Here is a 23156-nt window from a genome sequence, read left to right as displayed (position 1 = left end):
CACAAGAAAACGTCCAAAACAAATGCCCATTCAAATGAACATATAAAGGGGACTGGTATTTTTTTTTTTTCTTTATTGGAGGGCTTAATGGTTTTCAGTCAATAGTAAAATACAGTAGTTGGTATATGTATGACATTTCTTAGATTACCGTATATCACTCTAACTCCCCCTATCAAATTCTGGCAGGAAAAAGGCAACTGGGAGCAGTGGATTTATTGTAAGCATTTTTTTTCTTTAAAGCTCCAGCATAAATTTTATCTGAAATACAAACTGTATTGCATGCTTTGAAAATGAGGAAGAAGGGAGTCAGGCGGTAGCGCAGTGGGTTAAGCGCAGGTGGCACAAAGCGCAAGGACCGGCATAAGGATCCCGGTTCGAGCCCCCGGCTCCCCACCTGCAGGGGAGTCGCTTCACAGGCGGTGAAGCAGGTCTGCAGGTGTCTCTCTTTCTCTCCCCCTCTCTGTCTTGCCCTCCTCTCTCCATTTCTCTCTGTCCTGTCCAACAACGATGACATCAATAACAACGATAATAACTACAACAATAAAAATAACAAGGGCAACAAAAAGGAAAATAAATATTAAAAATTGTTTTAAAAAGTCTTTAAAAAAAGGAAAATGAGGAAGAAGAGCAGTTCAAGTGTCTTTGTGATTTTTTTTAAATATGAAAAGTTGTACTGGGGTGGTGGGGTACACACCAGTCAAGTGTATGGCCACTGGCATTTGAAAAATATTAGGATGTGAGAGTGTATCAAACACCATATATTCAAGTATTAATTAGATTAGTGTGTGCATGGGGGTGTGTGTGATGTAGTTTCTAATGTAAGTAATGGTTAAAAACCTCAAAACAAAACTCTGTGGTCCAGGAAGTGACAGAGTGGGTAGAGCACTGGACACTCGAGCAAGAAGTCCTGACTTTCACCCCTGGCACTGCATGTGACACAGTGATGCTCTAGTTCTCTCTCTTTCTCACTCTTGTTAATAAATGGTTTAGTTATTAAAAAAAAGAAAAAAAGAAAATGTGCATGGCTACCTGGTACATTTTAGATGACTACAAAATGAATGTTTATTTTCTTCTGTTATTAAATCCAACTCTATTGTTTTTTGAAGATGCAAACAGCATGTGTTTTGTCATTATTAATCACAATGTTAGCGATTGCATTACCACTTGCCCATTATATTCAGCTTTATTTTTTTTTCCAGCCAATAACAATTTCCTCAAGGGCCTGGAAAGAAAGTGTATCAAACATTCATGGCTGAGCCCCCAGAGGTCATAGGTCCATTCCCTGGCACTGCCATATCTAGAGCTGAGAATGCCATGGTCTCTCTCAAAAACAACTAAGTACATAGGGTCTACTTTTAAAAATCTTATCTATAGGAGATCAACAAGTACTTTGCCCGGTACAGTACATACACATGAGGGCCCAGATTTGAGCCTCAGGCTACCAGTAGTGGTGACTGTTCATGAATGGTGGAGCACAGTGATGGTGTCTATCTCTCTCTCCCCGTCTCTCACCTTCTATTTAAAGAAAGGGGGGAAATAGCAACTGGGGACAATGGAGTCATGTAGGCACCAAGCTCCAGCAGTTTCCCTGGTGGAAGGAAAGGTAGGGGAGAGAAGGGAAAAAGAGATACTATTATTATAAAAAGAAAAGACAGGGAGTCAGGCTGTAGCGCAGCGGGTTAAGCGCAGGTGGCGCAAAGCACAAGGACCGGCATAAGGATCCCGGTTCGAACCCCAGCTCCCCACCTGCAGGGGAGTCGCTTCACAGGCGGTGAAGCAGGTCTGCAGGTAGGTGTCTATCTTTCTCTCCTCCTCTGTCTTCCCCTCCTCTCTCCATTTCTCTCTGTCCTATCCAACAACGACAACAACAATAGTAACTACAACAATAAAACAACAAGGGCAACAAAAGGGAATAAATAAATAAAATAAATATATAAAAAAAGATAATAGTTAAATTCTTTCATGCCTTCATTTATGTAAAAGAAACTGTTTATACAGAGTTCTTTTTATTTCCAATCAATGTACTCTGTTGAGGGAATGTTGTCATCACAGGGCTACAGTTTCTTTTCTTTTTTTTTTTTTTTACCAGAGCACTGATCAGCTCTGGTTTATGGTGGTGCAGGGGATTGAACCTGGGACTTCAAAGCCTCAGGCATGACAGTCTGTTTGCATAACCATTATGTTGCCTACCCCTGCCCAGGGCTACAGTTTCACTTCTCACCAAGATAAGTGTCAACACACCTCACTTATGCCACTGTTACTATTCTGAGTCTCTGAGTGACAGCTTAGCCTGTAACCTACCGAAGGCCCTCTTTTTACACATTATTAATCGAAGATATGGGAGTTCGAAGGGTCAAGGGCCAGAGCTATTCGCTGCATCTGATTTAAGGTATGCAGACTTTAAACCCAGAGACTGTTTGTCTTTATGTCTGGGCTCCAAAGCACAGTAGCTGGAGGATCAGCTAGAAGGTCAGAGAAAAGCCATCCTTGTCTGCTGTGAGTGTAGCTTTGATTACATTAGCCATCTGAAAATGTGCTTGCAAGTAATAAAAAGTCAAACATGAGCAATTCAAACATTCTCCCAAGTGTAAGTCTAATGAAACTCATACTGGATTTCATGTTTGGTGAGTCTTTTTTTTCCCCCAACAGGGTTATTGCTGGGCTCAGTGCCTGCACAGATTCCACTGCCCCTGGCAACTATCTCCTCTCTCTCTCTCTCCTATCTACTCTTCCTTCCACCTTCTTTCTTCTTTCTTTCTTTTTTTAAATATTTTTACTTATTTATTATTGGATAGAAACAGAAAGAAATTGAGAGGGGGAGATAGAGAGACACATGCAGCCCTGCTTCACCACTTGTGAAGCTTCCCCCATGCAGGTGGGGACCAGGGGCTTGAACCTGGGTCCTTGCACACTGTAATGTGAGTGCTTAACCAGGTGCACCACCACCTGGCCTCCTTTCTTCTTTCTTTCTTTCATTCAGATTTTATTTATTAGTGAGAGAGATAGGAGGAGAGAGAAAGAAAACCAAACACCACTCTGGTACATGTGCTGTCAGGGATGAAACTTAGGATTCATACTTCAGAGTTTAACATTTATCCACTGTGCCACCTCCCAGACTACTTTTTCCTTTTTTTTTTTTTTTTTAATGATAGGACAGAGAGAAATTGAGAGAGAAGGGGAAGATAGGGAGAAAGAAGGAGCTATGCCTGCAGCCCTACTTCACTGCTTGTGAAGCTTCCCCCTGCATGTAGGGACCAGGGGCCTGAACCCAGGTCCTTATGCAGGGTAATGTGTGCACTCAACTGCGTGTACCACTGCCTCACCCCCCAATTGTCCTTTCTAAAGGGCCTCAGCCAGAAGCTGATTCCCCAAGAAACAGGCCCAAAGTGGTACACTGACTCACAAGTCTCCTGCGGTGTTTGCTGGGAGTGGTGCTTGCATTGTACTGGCATAAAGCCTCAGTGATAACCCTGATAGCAGTTAAAAAATGAATAAAATAAAATCTCAGCACATGAATTTGAAGAGAAGGAGGTCTGCTAGGTCAGTGACACAATTGAAGCTTGAGTGTGTAGGTTTCTGGCTGAAACTTTACCGTGGAGCTCAATGTGTCCCATCTGTCAGACGTCACAGGTCAAGTCTCCTCCTGACCCTGTCTGTATGACAAGGTAGGACTTTGGGGACGAGCCACCCACACCTTGTGTACTACAGGCCCAACGACATGATGGACACTGATCCTCTTGGTCTCAATTCCAGATTTCTGAGAGAGAATCCAGCCAAGCACAACAGATGCTCCTGACATCCTTTGCCAGATTCATTTGGCTCCTGCTGCCGGTGTGGGCTGTCCACATGAACCCTGATGGCATCCTGCCTTAAAGCCCCGCCTCAGGGCTTTCCCCAGAGTCTCAGAGTTCAGAGGTGGGTGTGGGGGCTATCTCCAGAAGGGAGCAGCCAGCCCAGTCTGCTGTCCTTCACAGAGAGAGGTGCCTCTGAGGTATATTCAACACCACATTTCTAGGGCTGCCAGTGGAACCGAGCTCCTAGCACCGTTGAGGCAGACAGTTCAAGAACAGCTCTTACTGCTTTCCCTTCCTTCCCTGTTCCCTCACACCTTCGATAGCGCTGATTAAAATTGCCTCTCACATGAAGGATTACCTGCACTCAAATCAGGATGGGAGTAAAAATAAACTGTATATTAATTTTTTTTCCTGGGGCTGGGAAGTAGTTCAGGAAAAATATCTTGTTTGTATGTGGTCCTGGGTTTGATCCCCAGTCCAAAAAAAAAAAAATTACTACTACTACTACTAATAACAACAACAATGTAAAATTTCATGGATGGTGGAAAGGTGCGTAGATCGATAGATCTTGTTAATGAAAAAAAATAGAATAGTCCCAACTGTAGGGGGGATGCTTCACAAGTGATGAACCAGGTTTGCAGGTGTGTCTCTTTCTCTCTCCCTTTCTATTCCCCCATCCCCTCTCAATTTCTCCCTGTTCTAGCAAAAAAAAAAAAAAGAGCCACTGGGAGCAGTGGATTCATAGTGCTGGCACTGAGTCCCAGCAATAACCCTGGTGCCAAGAAAAAACAAATGGGCCAGGTGGTTGTGTGTCTGATTGAGCACACATGTTACAATGCTCAAGGACCAGGGTTCAAGCCCCTGACCCCCATCTATAGGAAGGAAGTTTCACAAGCAGTGAAGCAGGTCTGCAGGTGTCTCTGTCTCTCTCCCTCTCTACTTCCCCCTTCCCTCTCAATTTCTGGCTGTCTCTATCCAATAAATAAATAGAGGCCAGGTGGTGGCACACCTGGTTAAAGATAAAAAATTAAAAATAAAAAATCACAAATAAATAAAATAGTAGTCTGGGAGGTTGTGCAGTGAATAAAGGTTTAGACTCTCAAGCATGAGGTCCCGAGTTCAATCCCTGGCCTCACATGTGCCAGAGTGATGCTCTGCTTCTCAATCTCTCTCTAATGAGTAAATTAGGTAGTTTATTTTTTTGAGGGGGAATAGGGGATGACATAATGCAACTGAGAAGTGGCTCAGTGATAAGAGTATAAGACTTGCATGAATAAGATTCCTGAATTTGATCCCCAGCACTCCATATGCCAGAGTGATGCTCTGGTTCCCTTTCTCTTGTCTCTGATTAATGGTTAATATAGAAATAAAATTAATGGTTAAGTAAAATCACTTGAACTGCTCTGAGTGCTTTACCAAATTTTCCTATTTTGTCCCTGTACTGTGACACTGAAAAGTTATTTATTTTATTTTTGCCACCGGGGCTTCTCTGGGGGTTCATGCTTGCACAATTCTACTGTTCCTAGTAGACAGTATTATTATTATTATTTATACAGTGGGCAAAAGACAAAGACAGGCAGAGGAGAGACACCACAGCACACATCCTTTGCATTGTGCTCTCCAGGCGGTGGTCAGGGGTTTGAATGCGGGTCCTGTGCATAGTAAAAGCAAAGCTCTACCAAGTGTGTTATCTCCTGAACCCTTGGGAAGCTACCTATTTTAAAAAACATCTAGGGATACCACCTGGGACCACAATAAGACAGGACTAGAACTACTTTGGGAAACTACCAAATCACCAGAACATCCAGAGGCCACAACTCTGCCCAGACCTCCAGCTCTACCCGGTTGAGAAACTTCTCTAAAGAACAAGGAATATCAAAGATCACCTGAGACTGCAACAAGATGAGACTGGGACTACTCTGGGAACCCACCAAGTCACCAGTGAGTGAAAACACGTGTGGCTTGCAGACAGCGAGGAGCCTGAGGCTAAAGCCCTTATCTACCCGAGTGGCTGGTAACAGTGGCAGTTTGCCAGTGGAGGAGCCACCTCCAGTCTGTTTTACCAACAAAAAGCCTGCTGAAGGGAGGAGAGGACTCCTCTAAGACTCACCAAATGCAACTATGAGTCTCCATTTGCCACTGCCCTCAGAGGCTAGAGCATCGGGGGGAGGCCCTGTGCTGAGATGGTGGTGGTGGGCGGGGGCATCAGCAGGGAACTGACCAGGAAACTGAGGAGAAGATCTACACCCTGGTAGTTTAGCAGTGGGCCTGTATAGCAGGAGCCTTTCCACATTGTTCTCCTGATGAGAACATGGTGAATAATTGCCTCAGAACCTACAGATTATAAACAGGGCCCAGCAGTGCTGCTCAGCTTGGCAGAGCAGCTGAATTGAGCCCAAAGCTTTGGATCCTTGGGCTGTGGAAGTCTTTTTGCATAACCACTGTGCTATCTTTCACCCATCCTGCTTTATTTCTTGGTCAGAAGTGAGTGATTAAGCTTAAGGAAAAAAAAAAAAAAAAACTACTTATAGGTAAAAAGCCCTCAGGCTACCATAGCCTACATGGAAGAAAAAGAGCAAAAGAGGCTTTAACAGCCACTGTCCTTCAACTCAGGTATTGAGATAACATTGAAACAACTGAATTTCCACAACTGTGAACTTATTTTATTTTATTTTACCTCCAGAGTTATTGCTTGGGATTGGTGCCAGCACTACAAATCCACTGCTCCTGGAGACTATTTTTTTTTTCCCATTTTTGTTGCCCTTGTTGTGGTTGTTATTGTTGTTGAATAGGACAGAGAGAAATCAAGAGAGGAGGGGAAGACAGGGAGGGGAAGAGAAAGATAGACACTGATTCACTGCCTGTGAAGAGACCCCCCCCCTGCAGGTGGGGATCTGGGGACTTGAACCAGGATCCTTATGCTGGTCCTTGTGCTCTGCATGATGTGCACTTAACCCTCTGTGTCACTGTTCATCCCCCTACTGTGAACTCTTTAAGTACCTTACTTAGGCACAAGTCAATCCAGGCAAGAGTGGTCAGTAATTTGAAAAGTACTGAGAGAAGGACCTCATAACACACTATAATAATGGTTAAACCAAGGAGAAGCATTGGAGAAATGAACCAGGACAAAAATCCAGCTAAAAGTCCCCCAAAGATAGAAACACAGAAGAATGAGATCAGCATCCAAATGCTAACTGAGGAATTAGTAACAGTAGTGAGGAAAGAGTTTGAAAACATCAGAAATGCAGAAACAACAAATGAGACTGAAAAAAAGCACTAAGTATCTCAAGGTAATCAGAGAGCTGAAAGCTGAAATAGCTGAGCTAAGAGCACAACTAGCTGAACAAGCTAATGCAGTATCAGAACAGGGTAACAAAATAGCTGAGCTACAGAAAACAACAGAGGGGAGAGAGAATAGAATACATGAGGCAGAAAACAGAATTAGCAAGATTGAGGACAAATTAGAGAAAACTAAGAAAGAAGTAAGAGGTCTCAAAGAGAGACTGAGATACTGAAAACAATAACAGAAACATATGGGATGACTTCAAAAGAAATAATATATGCATTATAGGCCTACCAGAAGAAGAAAAAGAGGGAGGGGAAGAAAGCATTCTACCAGGACATAATAGATGAGAACTTCCCAAGTCTAGACAACATAAAAGACATACAGGTTCAAGAGGCCCAGAGGGTCCCAAACAGAATTAAGCCAGAGTTAAAGACACCAAGATACATAATATTTAGAATGAAAAGGAATAAGGATAAAGAAAGGATCTTGAAGGCTGCAAGAGAAAAACAAAAAGCCACTTACAGAGGAAAACCCATAAGATTAGCAGCAGATTGCTCCACACAAACACTACAGGCCAGAATAGCAAGATATCTATCGAGTGCTCAATGAGAAAGTCTTTCAGCCGAGACTACTTATCCTGCTAGACTGTCATTCAGACTAGATGGAGGCATAAAAACCTTCTCAGACAACCAACAGTTGAAGGAATCAACTATCACCAAGCCTGCCCTGAAAGAAGTACTGAAAGTACTTCCTATAAACAATCAGATCACCATAAACATGCCATATATCAGAACATTCTAATAATCTACAATAATGGCATTAAAATATCTTCAATCTATAATATCAATAAATGTCAATGGCCTGAGTTCACCTATTAAAAGGCACAGAGTAGGAAGATGGATCAAAAACACAAACCAATCATATGTTGTCTGCAGAAATCCCACCTAACTCAACAAGACAAACACAGACTCAAAGTGAAAGGATGGAAAACTATCATGCAAGCCAATGGACCACAAAAAAGGACAGGAAAAGCTATGCTAACATCTGACATGATAGACCTTAAAATAAATAAAAATTTAAAAGATAGGGATGGATATTACATAGTGCTCAGAGGATCCATCAATCAAGAGGACTTAATGATTATCAACATCTATGCACCCAAGGAGAGGCCATCTAAATGCATCAAACATCTACTGAAAGTACCACAGCAATATATTAACAGCAACACAGTAATAGGATGGGATATACGCACTCCATTCTCTCAACTTGACAGATCATCCAGGCAGAAAAGCAATAGAAATGAGGAGATAGATAAAGCTAAATGAAGAGATAGATAAATTACAACTATTGGAATTTTCAGAGTGAAAATGGTGATTTCACCATTTCCAGCCCATCTTGGATGGAGCTTAAAGAAATAATATTAAGTGAAATAAGTCAGAAACAGAAGGCTGAATATGGGATGATTTCATCCACAGAAGAGAAAACACTAAGTAGAACTTGGACTGAAGTTGCACCAGAGTAAAAGGCTCTGGTGTGGGTGGGTGGGGGGAGTTCAGGTCCTGGAACAGGATGGCAGAGGACCTAGTGGGGGTTGTATTGTTGTGTGGGAAAATGAGAAATATTATGCATGTACAAACTATTGTATTTACTGTTTGTCAACTGTGAAACAATAATCCCCAATAAAGAAATTAAAAAAAATCTAATTCTTATCTAAACTCTCTGCTGAGCTCTCACTAACTCAATGCACGACCTCCATTCTGGCTCAGGCTGTCCCCATCTCTTCTCTGGGTTAGCTCTGCACCTACGCAGTGCCCCTTCTTGCAATTTCATCCTTCCTCCAGTCTGCTCTCAACTCTAAAGTCAGAATGACTTCCCCAAAACACAAATCTGATCATGCTACTCTCCTACTTAAAATTATCTATTGTGGGGCTGGGTAGTGGCACAACCAGTAGGGTATATACATCCCCATGCCTAAGGATTTGGATTCAAACCCCTCATCCCCACCTATGGGGGCTGGAGTAAGTTTCATAAGCACTGAAGTAGTGTTGCAGGTGTCTCTCTTTTTCTCTCTCTCTCTCTCAAAAAAAAAATGCCCCTAGAAATGGTACAGACACCAAGCTCCAACAATACACTGTTGCAAAACAAGCAAAAAGCCAGTATATAATTTCTTATTTTATTGATGATAAGATTCTCAGTACTAATATACCCCCTTCCACCTGAGGTCATTTGAAATTGCCCAGCTTCATCTCCCAGCAGTCTGCCTCTTCCATCATGAGACTCAGATGTTCCAGTCTTTAAGAATCTCAACTAAAGGAATAGTTCCTTCTCAATTCAATTTTGCCCCTGTGAGTCCTCTGCCTGTAATACAATCTTCTCCCATGTTACTCTTTTACGCCTTGGCCTTCATATAGCCTACACCAACTCCTTCATGTTTTGGCTTAAATAACACTTGCTGGCTCTGAAATGGAGTCCCTGAAATGTACTGCCATGTTGTCTTGAAAGCCTCATTTATGTATTTCTCATCCAATGGCAGGCATGAGAGGAAAAAAGAGTTTGGGGTAGGTGGGTAAAGAAGGGAAGCAGTAGTTGTCTGGGAGGTGGTGCAGTGGATAAGGCATTGGACTCTCAAGCATGAGGTCCTAAGTTCAATCCCTGGCAGCACATGTACCAGAGTGCTGTCTGGTTATTTCTTTCACTCCTATCACTTCTCATGAATCAATAAATAAAATCTAAAAAGAAGGGAAGCAGTGGCTCAGCTCTGGCTTATGGTGGGTACAGGCAATTGAACTCAGGATCTCCAAGCCTCAGGCACGAAAGTCTGTTGTATAACAACTATGCTATCACCTCAGCCCTCTCATTTCCAATTGCAGACTGGGATTTTTGCAGGAGAATATTCATCAACTCGTAAGATTATTTCACCCTTTGATTTGCTCTCTTCCCCAAAATTATGGGAATAGTGAAACCAATGCAGGGAATAAGAATCAGAAGCACGAGAGAAGCAACATCTACTTAAGTTGAACACTAAGCCAAGCATACTCCGCTCAAGAAACGGTTTACAAGCAGACTATTCCAAGCAAATGGCTTTGAAAACGTAGTAAATGAAGAATCTGTGTCAAAATTTTGTTAAAGTTTTCCTATTAAATCAGAACTGAGGGCATCTGGATTGATATCCATTTTATTACTATATATTGGGAATTACTATATATTGGGAACACAGGGCTTGAACCTGTATAACATGGTGATGTGTGTGTTAAACCAGGTCAGTCACATCCCCACTCCCAATCTGCATTTTATACCAGCTCTGTAGGTGATTGGGAGTTTCACTCAAATCTAGGCATTGTGCTGGCTGCCAGAGGGTACAGATAGAACAGGCAGAGCTGTGTGGTGAGGCTAGGGATTCCAAATGTGTTGTTGTGACATGGGCACCAGAACAAAAGCAGGGAGATCACACAGCAGGTGCATCCAGCTTAGAATAGTCAGGAAGGCTTACACACAGGGCATCCAAGCAACATCACCTGGAGCACTAGAGGATTCTGGGCTGGAAAGAACTGATCCCCTACAACCCAAGCAGGATTAATGCAGCCGTGAGTGGAAGCTAAAGGGCTGGGGAAGGGGTGGGGGTGAGGGGAGCTAAATAGCTCACTTGCATAGTGGGTTGCTTTGGCTTTTGCACGACCCAGGTTTAAGTCGCCCTGTGCACTGAAGGAAGCTTAGGTGCTGTTTATAATTTCTCTCTCAAAATAAGTAAATGGAAAGTGGGGCTGGCGCTCAGGAAATAACATAATGGTTATGCAAGACGACTCTCATACTAGTAGCTCTGAGGTCCCAGAGTCAATCACCAGGACCACCATAAGCCAGAGCTGAGCAGTGATCTGGAAAAAAAAAAAAAAAGAAAAGAAAAGAAAGGGCTAGGGACAGAAGATTGAGCGAGAAATGGACCGAAATAGGGAAGCCACTAAATCCTGGCAGTTCTCCTTCCCCAAGACGTTAACCACTTTCTTGTTCCCCGACCTCCTGCCCAAGCCCATAACCAGCAGGTCTGAATCTCAAAACACCCAACTCCCAGCCAGGAGGACCAAGGGGGGCGGTGCCTCTGTAACACAGCCCCGCCCCCTGCGCAGGATGTGCGCAGTGACGTCAGCACGCCGCGCGCCGGGGGAGGAGTGGGCGCCGCGGGCCGGGAGGCTCTGAGGCTCCGGTAACTCCGGCTGGGCGGGGGGGGGAGGAAGGGGCGGGGCAGAGAGCCCCTCCACCCGGAGCGTGGAGTCGCGGCTGGGACGCGGCTGGGCGCTCTGGCGACGCTGAGCTTGGCAGCTTCTCCCGGCAGACCCCTCCCGAACCGGCGATGGAGTTCCCGGACCTGGGGGCGCACTGCTCGGAGCCCAGCTGTCAGCGCCTGGGTGAGGGGCGAGCGGGGCTGGGGGCTGGGGGCTGCGGGCTGCAGGTGGGGCGCGGGGCTGCCCCGCGGAAATGCGGGGGTGGATGGGCGGGGCTCCGGCGGGGGGCGGCGGACCGGGGGCGTGGCCAGGGCGGCAGTGGCCGCAGGGCTGCAGTGCGGCGCCGGCCGCCCTCCGGAGAATCGCGCTTACGGCGAGGTCCCGCTGCACCTGCGAGCTGCCCCTTCCTTGCAGATTTCCTGCCACTCAAGTGCGACGCCTGCTCGGGCATCTTCTGCGCGGACCATGTGGCTTACGCCCAGCATCACTGTGGCTCTGCTTACCGAAAGGTGCAGGGGCGGCTTCCCTCCCCTTTACCCCTCTGCTTCCATTTTCTCCTGCCGCACTAGAGCTGCGGATTTTGCATTTATGTTGGGGGGCATTGCGGGGGCAGCCTTTCAGGACCAGAGATCTGGGTAACGGAGTGGGCCAGAGGCTCACCCCTGCGCCTTTTCTCTAGGATATCCAAGTACCTGTGTGCCCCCTCTGTAATGTGCCTGTGCCTGTGGCCAAGGGGGACTCCCCGGACCGTGCTGTGGGGGAGCACATTGACCGAGACTGTCGTTCGGACCCAGCGCAGCAGAAACGGAAGGTGAGTCTTGGAGGGCCTGGGACAGTTTCCGTGGGGCAGGGGGCCGGACTCTCCTCTGAGACTTAACCCCCCTCCCCCTCAGATCTTCACCAATAAGTGTGAGCGTGCTGGCTGTCGGCAGCGGGAAATGATGAAACTGACCTGTGATCGCTGTGGCCGAAACTTCTGCATCAAGCACCGTCATCCACTGGACCACGATTGCTCTGGGGAGACACATCCAACCAGTAGGGCAGGGTAATTGCATCGGGAGTCCTCTTTTTCCTTGTGGGGCCACACCACCTCTGGGGACTGACTCAACCTGTACCATGACAAGTTGGGAGGCTTTTTCTTTTTAATATTTCCCATTTGTTGCCCTTGTTTTATTGTTGTAGTTATTATTGTTGGGTAGGACAGAGAAATGGAGAGAGGAGGGGAAGACAGAGAAGGGGAAAGACACCTGCAGACCGGCTTCACCACTTGTGCAGGTGGGGAGTGGGGGGGCTTGAACCAGGATCCTTACGCTGGTCCTTGCGCTTTGCGCCACGTGGGCTTAACCCGCTGTGCTACAGCCCGACTTCCCAGTTGGGAGGCTTCTTTGGCTAGCAGTCTTGCAGTTTCCTTCCCAAGTCTTGTGTTTTTCCAGCCTGGAGCAAACCCCCCGCCCGCCCAGACTTCCTGTAAGGCCTGGGAGGAGCTGGCCAGCTGACTGTTCTGTCTTCCCTGCAGACTTGCTGCCATCTCCAGAGCACAGAGTCAGGCTTCTTCCAGCACCTTCTCCAGCCCAAGTAGGACCTTGCCCTCATCTACCTCTCCCAGCAGGTAGGTCTCCCCACTTCTCCTCTCCCGCTTCCCGCTTCATGTCTCTGACCTTAGCCTCTGAATGTCTGTAGTAGGACAGCAGCCCAGTCTCCATCCCGGACAGCGTCTCCAGTGGTTGCTCTGCAGAATGGCTTGGTGAGTAGGGCAGAAGCTGGACAGACAGGTATCCACAAAGTAAAATCCAGGGCAACTGGTTTCATTCCTCCTTTTGCAGACTGAGGATGAGGCTCTGCAGCGAGCTCTGGAACTATCCCTGGAAGAGACCAAACTCCCAGTCCCCAGGTAATTCCTTTGGTCAAGAGGGTGGAAGGTGGGAGAGGACAGCTCTGACCTGATGTGGGATAGTGGTTAGAAACTTGGGGAAGCTGGTAGATCACACATGCACAAGGACCCAAGTTCAAGCCCCCAGCCCCCACCTGTAGGGGGGAAGCTTCATGAGCAATGAAGTGTAGTGCTGCAGGTGTCATTCACCATCTCTCCCACCCATCTCAATTTCGCTGTTTAAGGCACCAAGCTCTAGTGATAATCCTGGTGGCAATTCAAAAAACATTTTTTGAAAATAAACCTATTTTTAAATTTATTACTGAATAGAGACAGAGATTGAGAGGCAAGTCGGAGATAGGGAGAGAGAGGGGCCAGGTGTGGCACACCTGGTTGAACCTATATGTTACTATCTGCAAAGACCTGGGTTCACACCCCCGGTCCCCAGCAAGGAAAAAGCTTCAGGAGTTGTGAAGCAGGGCTGCAGGGGTGTCTGTTTCTATTCCTCTCTATCTCCCCCTTCCCTCTCGATTTCTGGCTGTCTCTATCATAATAAATATTTAAAAAAAAATTTTAAAGAGGGAAACAGACACCTGCATTCCTGCTTCACTACTCTTGAGGCTTTACCCTACAGGTTGGGACTAGGAACTTGAACCCAGGTCCTTGTGCACTGTAATATAGGCACATAACTAGGTGCACTACCACCTGGCCCCTAAAAAAAAAAAACTTTAAAAAAGAAACTTGTGGGGGCGAGGCCGTGGCACATCCAGTTAAGCACACATAGTACTATGTGGAAGGAGCTAGGTTTGAACCCTCACTCCCCACCTGTGAGGGGGGGACACTTCACAAGTGGTAAAGTAGGTCTATAGGTGTCTCTCTTTCTCTGTCTCCCTTTCCCCTCTTTTTCCTATTAAAGAAAATGGGTAGGGGAGCCACCAGAAGCAGTGAATTCATCAGCATTGAGTGAGCCCCAGTCATAACCCAGGAAGCCAAAAACAAAAAAGCAAAAAGAAAATTGGGCTTTGGTTGGGGAGCTGCTTAATTTGTTAGAGCATGAGACTACTTGCATGCTTGAGGCCCCAAAGATCCCAGGTTCAATCCCAGCACCATTAGTGAACTAAGTAGTTCTATGGTAAAAAAAATGAAGCAAGCTTAGCAGTCAGGAAAGTAGCTTGGCTGGCAGAATGCAGGATGTGTTTGAGGTTCCAAGTTCAATTCCCGACATTGCATATACCTGTATGATGCAGGCTGGAGAGACAGCATAATGGTTCTGCAAAAGACTAATGCCTGGGCTCTGAGGCCCCAGGTTCAGTCTCCAGTGTCTGCATAAGCAGAGCTGAGCAGTGCTCTGGTCTTTTTTTCTGTATCTTCCTGGGGTTTTTTTTTGTTTGTTTTTTGCCTCTAGGGTTATTGTTGAGGCTCAGTGCCTGCATTACAAATCCACTGCTTCTGCAGTGATGTTTGTTTTTTTTTGGATAGGACAGAGAAATTGAGGGGAAGATAGGGAGACAATGACACCTGCAGACCTGCTTGTGAAGCGACCCCCCTGCAGGTGGGAAGCGGGGGTTCAATCTGGGATCTTTTTGCAGTCTTTGCACTTTGTGCTATGTGCATTTAACCCAGCCACTGCCCAGCCCCTCTGTATCAGCCAGTCTGTCTCTCTGGTTAAAAATAAAATAAATTGGGACATATAGGCTTTGACAAATTCTTTTGCCCATTAGAGTCTTGCTTTCCTCTGTGAGATAGGGTGGATGCTAGCACATTTTTGTAGAGTTTATAACAACTGAGTTAATACTCAGAAGTGCTTGGCACAGTGACAGTAGATCAGATGTAAACCTTTCAGGTATTATTATCTTCCAACCTGTTGCTCCCTCACAGCTCTCAGGAGGAGGAAGACTTAGCTTTAGCACAAGCACTGTCAGCCAGTGAGGCAGAATACCAACGGCAGCAGGTACGGGGAAGGGACAGAGATGGGGTTCCTGTACCCCGAGGGGGGGGAGGTAGAAGGGGGGTGTCACCAGGCAGTGTTTCCTCCAAGTAGCAGACGTTCTGGAATGGTGGTTGTCCTGTCAGTGTGGCTCTGGCCTGTGCTAAGCTCGAAAGCGAGGACTATCCCCTCCTTTCCTTGACGTGGTGCCCTGTCTCCTCCTCCTCCCCTCTCCTCGCTCCAGGCTCAAAGCCGCAGCTTGAAGCCGACCAACTGCAGCCTGTGCTAGGGCCGTGGGCTTGGGGAGGGAGGCTCGGCTGAGGAGGACTGTGGCCCTCACCTCTAGGGTCCACAGAGAGAGGAGGCCCCGAGAAGCCTGGTGTGAAGATGAGCAGGAGTGACCGGAGGCCCTGCTGGGGGACATTGGAAGCAGAGGCTTGTGGAGCTGAGCGCATGGGGGGCCTGCTGGCCTCTAGCTGCAGGGGGGAATCATTGAGGGGACCAGCCAGGCCCCACTCGGCGCCCCTGCCTATTATCCTCTACGGGGGCCTGTTCCTGTGTATTGGGGGCCAGGAGGGGCCTGGAAAGAATAAAGAATCTTGGCAGTCCGAGCAGTGTGCTTCCTTCTCAAACCTGGAGCCGATGCGTCCTCTCCAGCATGTTCCCCTGAACCCACTACAGTGACCCACACCACAAAGTCACATCACCCCAGCACAGTCCACACTTTTATTTCTTCACAAATTCTTCCCTGAAAGGTCTCTTTCTCTGGCTTGTAGCTAGCACCATACCCCAAGGTGAGGATGAAATATACCAGCAAAGAGGTACACATTTTATTCCCCTCTAAGTTATCCTCTGGGAAGGAAGAGGCTTTGTCACCGTTGCTTAGCCTGGGCTGTGGTGCCCTCAGAGACTTCTTCCTGTCCCCGCTGCTGTAGCTGCCACATCTCAGCGTACACTCCGCCTCGAGATAACAGAGCCTCGTGTCTGGGGCGAGGGGGAGTGTAAGTCTCCTGCTAGTCCCACACCCAGTGATGAAAGGGGACTGGCAAGGGGAGCCCCTGGGCCTTCACCACCACTTCCCAGAGCCCCAGGTTCAGAGGACTCATGGTTCTTACCGTCCTCTCTCCACAATGCAGCCATCCTTGACGACAAGAATCTGGTCGGCATTGACCACTGTGGACAGTCTGACAGAGCAAGAGCTCGGTCACCCACTGTGTGGCCAGGGTGGGCCCTCCCTTTCTTCCCCGTCCACTGTCCCCTCTGTACCTATGAGCCACAACAATGGTGGTACGGTTGGCGCAGACCTTGGCCAGAGAAGCCTGGATGGCCCTTTCATTTGAGGTGTCCAGTGCCGAGGTTGCCTACAGAGAGGGTCTGAGTCAGACTGTCCCGGTGCCTCGGGAAGCAACGCCTGGCTCGAGCTGCAGAGCTATGAGGTACTGCAGTGAGGCATGGGGAGCCCGGGCCTCACCTCGTCCAGCAGGATGATGTCCGGCGCCTTGAGGATGGTGCGTGCGATGGCCACACGCTGCTTTTCCCCACCGCTCAGCTTCAAGCCCCGCTCGCCCACCTGTGTCTCATAGCCTGTGGGTTATTGTCCGGCTCCCTTAGGTCACACCTAACGCACCGGGCAGTGGTGACCCGAGGGGTGAGGCAGCCATGGGAAGGGTGGGGGTGGGGGAGGCCCACCTTCGGGGAAAGCCAGGATGGCTTCGTGGATGCCTGCAGCCTTGGCGGCTGCCTCCACCTCAGCAGCATCAGCTGTGATGCGGCCATAGCGGATGTTGTTGGCAATGGTGTCATTGAAGAGGACGGTGTCCTGTGGCACAACTCCAATGTGGGACCGCAGGGAGGTCTGGGTTACCTAGTGGCAAAAGACCCAATGCCCTGGCTAGTGAGAGCCCCTGGGAGGGCAGGTGGGTGAGCTTCCCGCCATAAACCCCCACAATTCTAGTTGCCTGGGCAGCCTGTGGGTTTTTGCTGATCTCTGTGCCTTGTAAGCATCAGCATGGCGTGGTAATGGCAGCCTGTGGTGGCCTCTCCCTAGGCACCCACAGCTTCCACACACAGGCCCGAGGCCCCATCTGCGCCCAAGCAGCCTCACCTTGGAGATGTCCTGCCCATCGATGCGGATACAGCCACTGTTGATGTCATAGAAGCGGAAGAGCAGGCGCAGGATGGTGCTCTTCCCTGCGCCGGACGGGCCCACCTGTGGCGGTGGGAGCAGGAAGTGCGCTCTCAGTTCTGGGGGATGCTCGGGGTTGGATCTACATGGAGCCACCCAAGTGCTGAGGGACTGGCCCTATGGCCGTGGCAGTTGGGGCTCTGGCCACGGCCCAGGGTCACCAGCTGCCGGGACCCTGGGAGGCAGAAGATGGGCTGTGCTCACCAGGGCTAGTGTCTGGCCAGGCATCACAGTGAAGGACATGTCTTGCAGGGTTTCCCGTCTGCAAGGGAGGAGGGTGGGCTTGCTCAGCAGGCTGGCTGTGGCTCCAGAGCTCATAAATCTTCCCACAGAGCTGCTGCTCCCGAACCTGCCCCACCTGGGCTTGGGCTCAGGCTGTTCTCAGTTGTTGGGGGCGAGAAGGCAGCTTGGAAAGGGGCCCTTGGGGGACTTAGAGAGGATGGCTCACCCATCTGTATAGCTGAAGTGCACGTTTTCAAACTCGATCTGGCCCTTCTGGAAGTGAAGGGGCCCTGCGCCAGGGAGGTCCTTCACCTGGGAGAGTGCCACCAACATTTGTCAGTTACAGATCCGGCATGCTCCAGACCCAGGGCCTCCTTGAACCCCAACAATCCCTCTCCTCTCTGTCCGCTCACTTCTGCCTCCTCTTTGAGCAGATCAAACATGTTCTCCATGTCGATGAAGTTAGTCTGGATCATCCTGCAGGGAGAGTGTCACTGGGGCTTGGTCAGGGCTCTGTTGGGGTGGGGAGGTATGGAGTGACAGTGCACCTCAGTCAGGGGAGGCCGGGGGTCAGCGTACCTGTAGTAGGTGCCAAACCAGTTGAGGGGCATGTAGAGCTGAATGATGTAGGTGCCAAAGAGCACAAAGTCCCCGACCTGTGCAGACCCAGAGAGAGGAGCAGGTCACCGGAGGTGGGTGGGCTGCCACCCTGCCACTTTCTGCCACTCCAGGGCTGCCCCCACCTGCAGCTTCTGCTCGCTGACAAAGAATGCACACAGCAGGGAGCCGGCTAGGAGCCCGAGGCCAATCACCAGGTTCTGGGTCTGATTCAGCAAAACCAATGAAGCACTTGACTTCCACTCCAAACCCTGGGGGCAATGACCAGTAGGGAGGAATGTCATTGAGTGACTATCACCTGATCCCAGCTGGGGGGCTCAGGAACTTCACCCCTCCTGGCTATGATGGTCAGGGCATAGCTCTCAGCAGGCCTCTTGCTAACATCCCTCACCTGGTGGTTTTTACATGAATTATTTATTGCCACCAGAGTTGTCACTGAGGCTTGGCGCCTACATGATGAAGCCACCACTCCTGGTGGGCATTTTTTCCTTTATTTGATAAGACAGAAACTGAGAGGGGAGGGAGAGACATCCACAGCACTGCTTCAGAGCTTGTGAAACCTCAAATGGCTCAACAGGGTGCGTCACTACCCTGCGACTCACCTGGTACTTGATGATGGCCTCTTGGTAGCGCTCCACTTCATAGCCTTCTGCATTGTAATACTTCACCTGAGGAGTGCAAACCACGCCGCTGCCCCTAGCTGGCCACAGCCCTCAGCCCTCACAGCCTTTCCTCCATATACCCAAGACCATCTTTCTAATTTTACTGATTAATTTTCTGCAGAGGGACAGGGGAGTGGACTCAGGGTGCCCTGTCTCATGATAATGATAAGTGGCCTCCCAGGCCCTATTTTCTACTTTTTTGAGAAAGATACAGAGAGAAGGGAGACAGACACCACAGTGCCACTCCACTATCCACCGACTTCTCCCAGCCAACTGTGGTGCTCCGAAGTGGTGCCAGGCTGTAGCCCAGGGCCTCATGCTTGGCAATGTGCGTGCTGCAGCAGGTGAGGCCTCTCCCAGTTAATTTTAAATTAATTTTCTTCTTAATTTTAAATGATACACACCCCCAGTTTTGTCAGCCCTGCTGGTCCCACACCTCACACCACTGTCACCAAAGCCTCTGTTACCGTCTCAAAGTTCAACAGGGAGTCCACGGCTCGTGCCCGGGTAGCATTCTCCTGCATGTTCATGTCACGTCGGAACTTAGTTCTCCACTCGGTGACCACAATGGTCAGGACTGGGGAGAGGTGGGAAGAGGGGGAGTGAGGAATCACTCCCAACTGAGGAGACCATCCATATGTGCAAGCAAGCCTGCTAGCTGTATATTCACTGCCCGGCCCCCGACACACACACACACACACACACACACACACACACACACACTCACTCTTACCCCTTCTGCTAGGGCCCAGTGACCTAGATTCCAAATAGGAAGGGCCCTGAACTCCTAAGTGATGGAGCTGTGCCAGGGACACTTTTCCAGCCTGCACAAAGCCTTGTGGTAAGTCACAGCATCACAATTGTGGCTTCCCCTTGGCCTGCAGTTCCACAGTGAGCGCCCAAGGAGACCAAGTTGTCCCTTCTTGCAGGGGCACCCATCCAAGCTGAACTTGGGAATCACTGGACAGAAGAGGAAGCCCACTCATCCCGCTGGGGAGCACCAGGGCCTGTGGGAGTCCACTAGTCTCCAGCCTCCCTCGGCTGGGTCATGTGAGTGGGGCAGGACTGAGGCCAAGGGAGGTAGGTCCTGAGGACCGAGGCCCTCTGGGAGGTGGTGTCACCCAGCAGACTCACTAAGGTAGAGGCTCATGCACAGGAAGACGATGAGGCCAAACCAGGCGTTGAAGAACATGCTGAAGTAGATGATACCAATGATGATGTCGGCCAGCGTGGGGATGATGTTGAATACCAGGTAACTAGGAGGAGAGGCCAAGTGGCAGCATAAGGCTGAGGCTCAGGGCCAGTGACTGCGCTGGCTTTTCATCACCAACTGGCTGAGCTGAAACTAAAGGGCCCCAGAGGAGGTCAGCTAGAGAGTGTGTGTCTCAGCTCTAACAAGCTAGGAGGATTGGTGGATCTTCATACACCAACAAGAATCTAATTCGGTAACACTGCGCTAAGAAAGCCACTCCACAGCCTGGGAGGTGGAGCAGTAGATTATGCGCTGGACTCGAGCATGAGGTCCTGAGTTCAATCCCCAGCATCTCACGTGCCTGAGTGGTGCCCTGGTTCTGTCATTAACACACGAGTAAGTGGTCCAGGAGGTGGCACAGTGATAACACTTTGGACTCTCAAGCATGAGGTCCTGAGTTCAATCCCCAGCAGCACATGTGCCAGAGTGATGTTTGGTTCTTTCTCTCTCCTCCTATCTTCCTCATAAATAAATAAAATCTTTAAAAAAAAAAAAAACATGAGTAAATAAAACAGCTCCGAAAACGACATCTATGTTGTGATGCCATTTGTTTTGGGGAAAGCCGAATTCATCCTGTAAGCCTGCCTATGTGTACAAACACAGTAGAGCAGGACTCAGTACTGATTGTGGGGGATGCTCTGGAGAACAGTGGGGTTCAAGAGACCTGCTCCCTGTCTACATTAACTAGAGTGGCTGTGAAAGCACACGTGTATGCGACTCTTACAACAGAAGGCAGGGGAGCTCTCTGCCAGGTTTCTAGTGGTACAGCCCCTGCACCCTGCTTCCCCAGCTCCAGCCCGGACCTGAGCAGCCCAGTGACGCTGGATGTGCCCCGGTCCACTACCCGCAGCACTTCCCCTGTGCGGCGACCCAGGTGCCAGCGCAGTGACAACTCATGCAGGTGGCAGAAGAGACGCAGCTCCACGCGGCGAGAGGTGTACTGCTGGACCCGGATCCAGAGGAAGGTGCGCAGGTTGCTCACGAAGCCTGGAGGGGAATGCGGGGACAGAGGCCTCAGGACAGGGGTCCTGTGATGGGGGTCTGAGAAAGGAAACCATCAGAGCAAGCAAGACCCAACGGCAGCAAGCATGAGGGGCCTCGTACCTGTACTGCCAGTGCCGCCCCCCTGCAGGAACTTGAGGAAGACATAAGTGGTGACGGTCCAGGCCAGGGAGTTCCAAGGGGCCTTCTCCGTCAGCAAGTTCACTGTGAAGAAAAGCAGCCACTGAGGGAGCCTAAGTGTCTAGGAGACACTGCCCCAGTTCCCAACTTCCTTGACTGGTCTGTCCCCCACTCTTGTGGCAATGAAGGACCCCAGTGCTGAGCCGGCACCCTTTTTCCCCATTCTCACCTATGTCTCTGTAGAAAATGGGGACCAGCACGTTCAATCCCCGGTCCAGCCCCATGAGTCCCAGGCAGCAGAGCACCACTAGCTGCAGGGCAGGGCTCCCCCGAGGCCACAGATAGCCACTTAGGAGGCGGAGCTTCCTGCCAAGGTCACCCCAGGTAGATCGAGATGACCCCTGGGTTGAGGGAACCTGGGATGGGGAGGATAAAGAGGAGGGCACTCAGAAATCAGAATGAAGTAACCTGACAACATCCCTCTGGGGACCAGACTATGGGTTTGGGCTGGGGAGACAGTATAATGATTCTGTAAGACTTTGATGCCTGAGGCTCGTAAGTGCCAGGTTCAATCACTTGCATCATCATAAGCCAGAGGTGATTGGTGCTCTGGTAAAAACAGTTAATAATACTAATCTTAAAACTTGTAAGGCTTATATAAACTTTATATATATGGTGTATAGTTCCCAGGCATCTTAGCCCAAGTGAGCCTCGACAGGCTCAGAAACAAGCAGGGCTTTGGGCAGTTCCTCATGATGGGCAGGTCCCGGTGTTGAAAAGTACCTGGCTTCTCTCTACATCCTGATCCTCTTCATTGACCCGCAAGGTGTATGTCTGGGGTCGCAGTCCAGGGGCCCAGAGCCCCAGGAGAAAAAGCCCCCCAGACACCACATACCGCAGTGCCCACAGGCCAAACTGAACCTGTAATAGAATGAGACAAAGACAGGAGAGAAACTCCCTGGCTACACATGGCCATGGCCGAGGACGGGTGTAGGGCACACACCCAAGTCCTCCACGGCGCCCCAGCATCTAATAGGCTTAAAAGAAGGGAAGAAAACCGCAGTGACTCAGCAGGACCACTCCCGGCCCAGCAGCTGGCTCTCAGCTCCCGTGGCGCCAACAGCCCCTCCCTCCCCCGCTGTCTCACAGGCACCCCCGGCCTGGAGCCTGAGCTGACTCCCAGCTCCCTCACCTGCTGGCCCAGGTCCGCCCTTGCCCACCACCACTGCGGGCTCTTCCAGGACACCAGCACCAAGTTCTGGGCGGCGAACGTCACGGTCCAGAGCAGCAGCAGCCCCGGGCTGTGCCCGCACCGCACCCGCACGCCCATGGCGAGTTTCTGCAGCGCGCTCCTGCGCTCCGCCAGCAGCAGCCCCAGGCCGCAGGCGCCCGCCAGTGTCTCCAGGAAGGCGGCCGACAGGAGGTACCCGGGCAGCGGCGCCCCCCGGGCTGTGCCCACCCGGCCGGCCAGCACGGCTGCGGGCAGCGCCGCCTGGAGCGAGGCCAGCAGCAGCTGCAGCCCGTAGGGAGCCAGACGCGGCCCGGCGCCCCAGGACAGCGCGTCTGCTCCCGCGAGCCGGTCGCGCCGCCGGCAGGGCAGCGCCAGCACCAGGCCCAGGGCCGCCAGCGCCGCCAGCGCCGAGGGCACGAGCGTGAAGAAGAAGCAAGGGCTCAGGCCGCCTTGCGTCCAGGCCGGGTCCAAGGGCCCTTCGGCCTCGCAGTAGCTGCCCACAGTCACCATGGCGATGCGTGACCTCCGGCCTGGGCAGCGGGGCCTGCGGGACGGGAGGGCGGGACCGGCCGCTCAGGACGGGGAGCGGATGCCCGGGGTCATGAAGCCTCGGGGGTCGCGGGCAGGGACGCACGTGGACCGGCCACACCGTCCGCCCGGCGCCCGCGCCGCCGCCACGCACTCACGCACGCAGCTCGCACGTCGCCGCCCCCTCTCCGCCCGCCGCGCCGCGAGGTTCCTGCAGCCTAGTGCGGGGCCGCCGGAATGAG

The 23156-nt window shown here is 50.3% G+C and overlaps 2 protein-coding genes across 8 annotated transcripts; one reads left to right on the top strand and one right to left on the bottom strand.

Moving 5' to 3' along the window:
- The first annotated feature begins 11198 nt into the window (after positions 1 to 11198).
- Positions 11199 to 15702, top strand: ZFAND2B (zinc finger AN1-type containing 2B). 6 transcript variants are annotated; one of them, XM_016186710.2, is made up of 10 exons: positions 11199 to 11278; positions 11408 to 11480; positions 11712 to 11806; positions 11977 to 12108; positions 12191 to 12342; positions 12814 to 12906; positions 12978 to 13041; positions 13121 to 13188; positions 15046 to 15118; positions 15339 to 15702. In XM_016186710.2, the coding sequence occupies exons 2-10, from the start codon at positions 11426 to 11428 to the stop codon at positions 15381 to 15383; spliced, it is 777 nt and encodes a 258-aa protein (XP_016042196.1). In that variant the 5' UTR covers positions 11199 to 11278; positions 11408 to 11425; the 3' UTR covers positions 15384 to 15702. The 6 variants fall into 6 exon arrangements, with proteins under 6 accessions (XP_016042196.1, XP_007519803.1, XP_016042199.1 ...); XM_007519741.3 differs by lacking the exon at positions 11199 to 11278 and having other exon boundaries at positions 11285 to 11480; positions 12981 to 13041; XM_016186713.2 differs by lacking the exon at positions 11199 to 11278 and having other exon boundaries at positions 11285 to 11480; positions 15441 to 15702.
- A 104-nt stretch (positions 15703 to 15806) lies between these two features.
- On the bottom strand, positions 15807 to 22896 carry ABCB6 (ATP binding cassette subfamily B member 6 (Langereis blood group)). 2 transcript variants are annotated; one of them, XM_007520583.3, is made up of 19 exons: positions 22348 to 22896; positions 21939 to 22076; positions 21385 to 21571; positions 21138 to 21239; positions 20837 to 21020; positions 19916 to 20037; positions 19249 to 19358; positions 18722 to 18787; positions 18245 to 18370; positions 18081 to 18157; positions 17915 to 17978; positions 17728 to 17813; positions 17484 to 17541; positions 17199 to 17303; positions 16784 to 16958; positions 16566 to 16678; positions 16361 to 16455; positions 16210 to 16278; positions 15807 to 16078 (listed from the first exon to the last, which is right to left on the bottom strand). In XM_007520583.3, the coding sequence occupies exons 1-19, from the start codon at positions 22894 to 22896 to the stop codon at positions 15967 to 15969; spliced, it is 2538 nt and encodes an 845-aa protein (XP_007520645.1). In that variant the 3' UTR covers positions 15807 to 15966. The 2 variants fall into 2 exon arrangements, with proteins under 2 accessions (XP_007520645.1, XP_060049842.1); XM_060193859.1 differs by lacking the exon at positions 18245 to 18370.
- Between the last annotated feature and the right edge of the window lie 260 nt (positions 22897 to 23156).

The sequence above is a fragment of the Erinaceus europaeus genome, chromosome 7 (genome assembly GCF_950295315.1).
Source record: "Erinaceus europaeus chromosome 7, mEriEur2.1, whole genome shotgun sequence".
Lineage (NCBI taxonomy): Eukaryota > Metazoa > Chordata > Mammalia > Eulipotyphla > Erinaceidae > Erinaceus > Erinaceus europaeus.
Note: the sequence above shows the minus strand (reverse complement) of the source record. Positions and strands in the feature narration are given on the sequence as shown.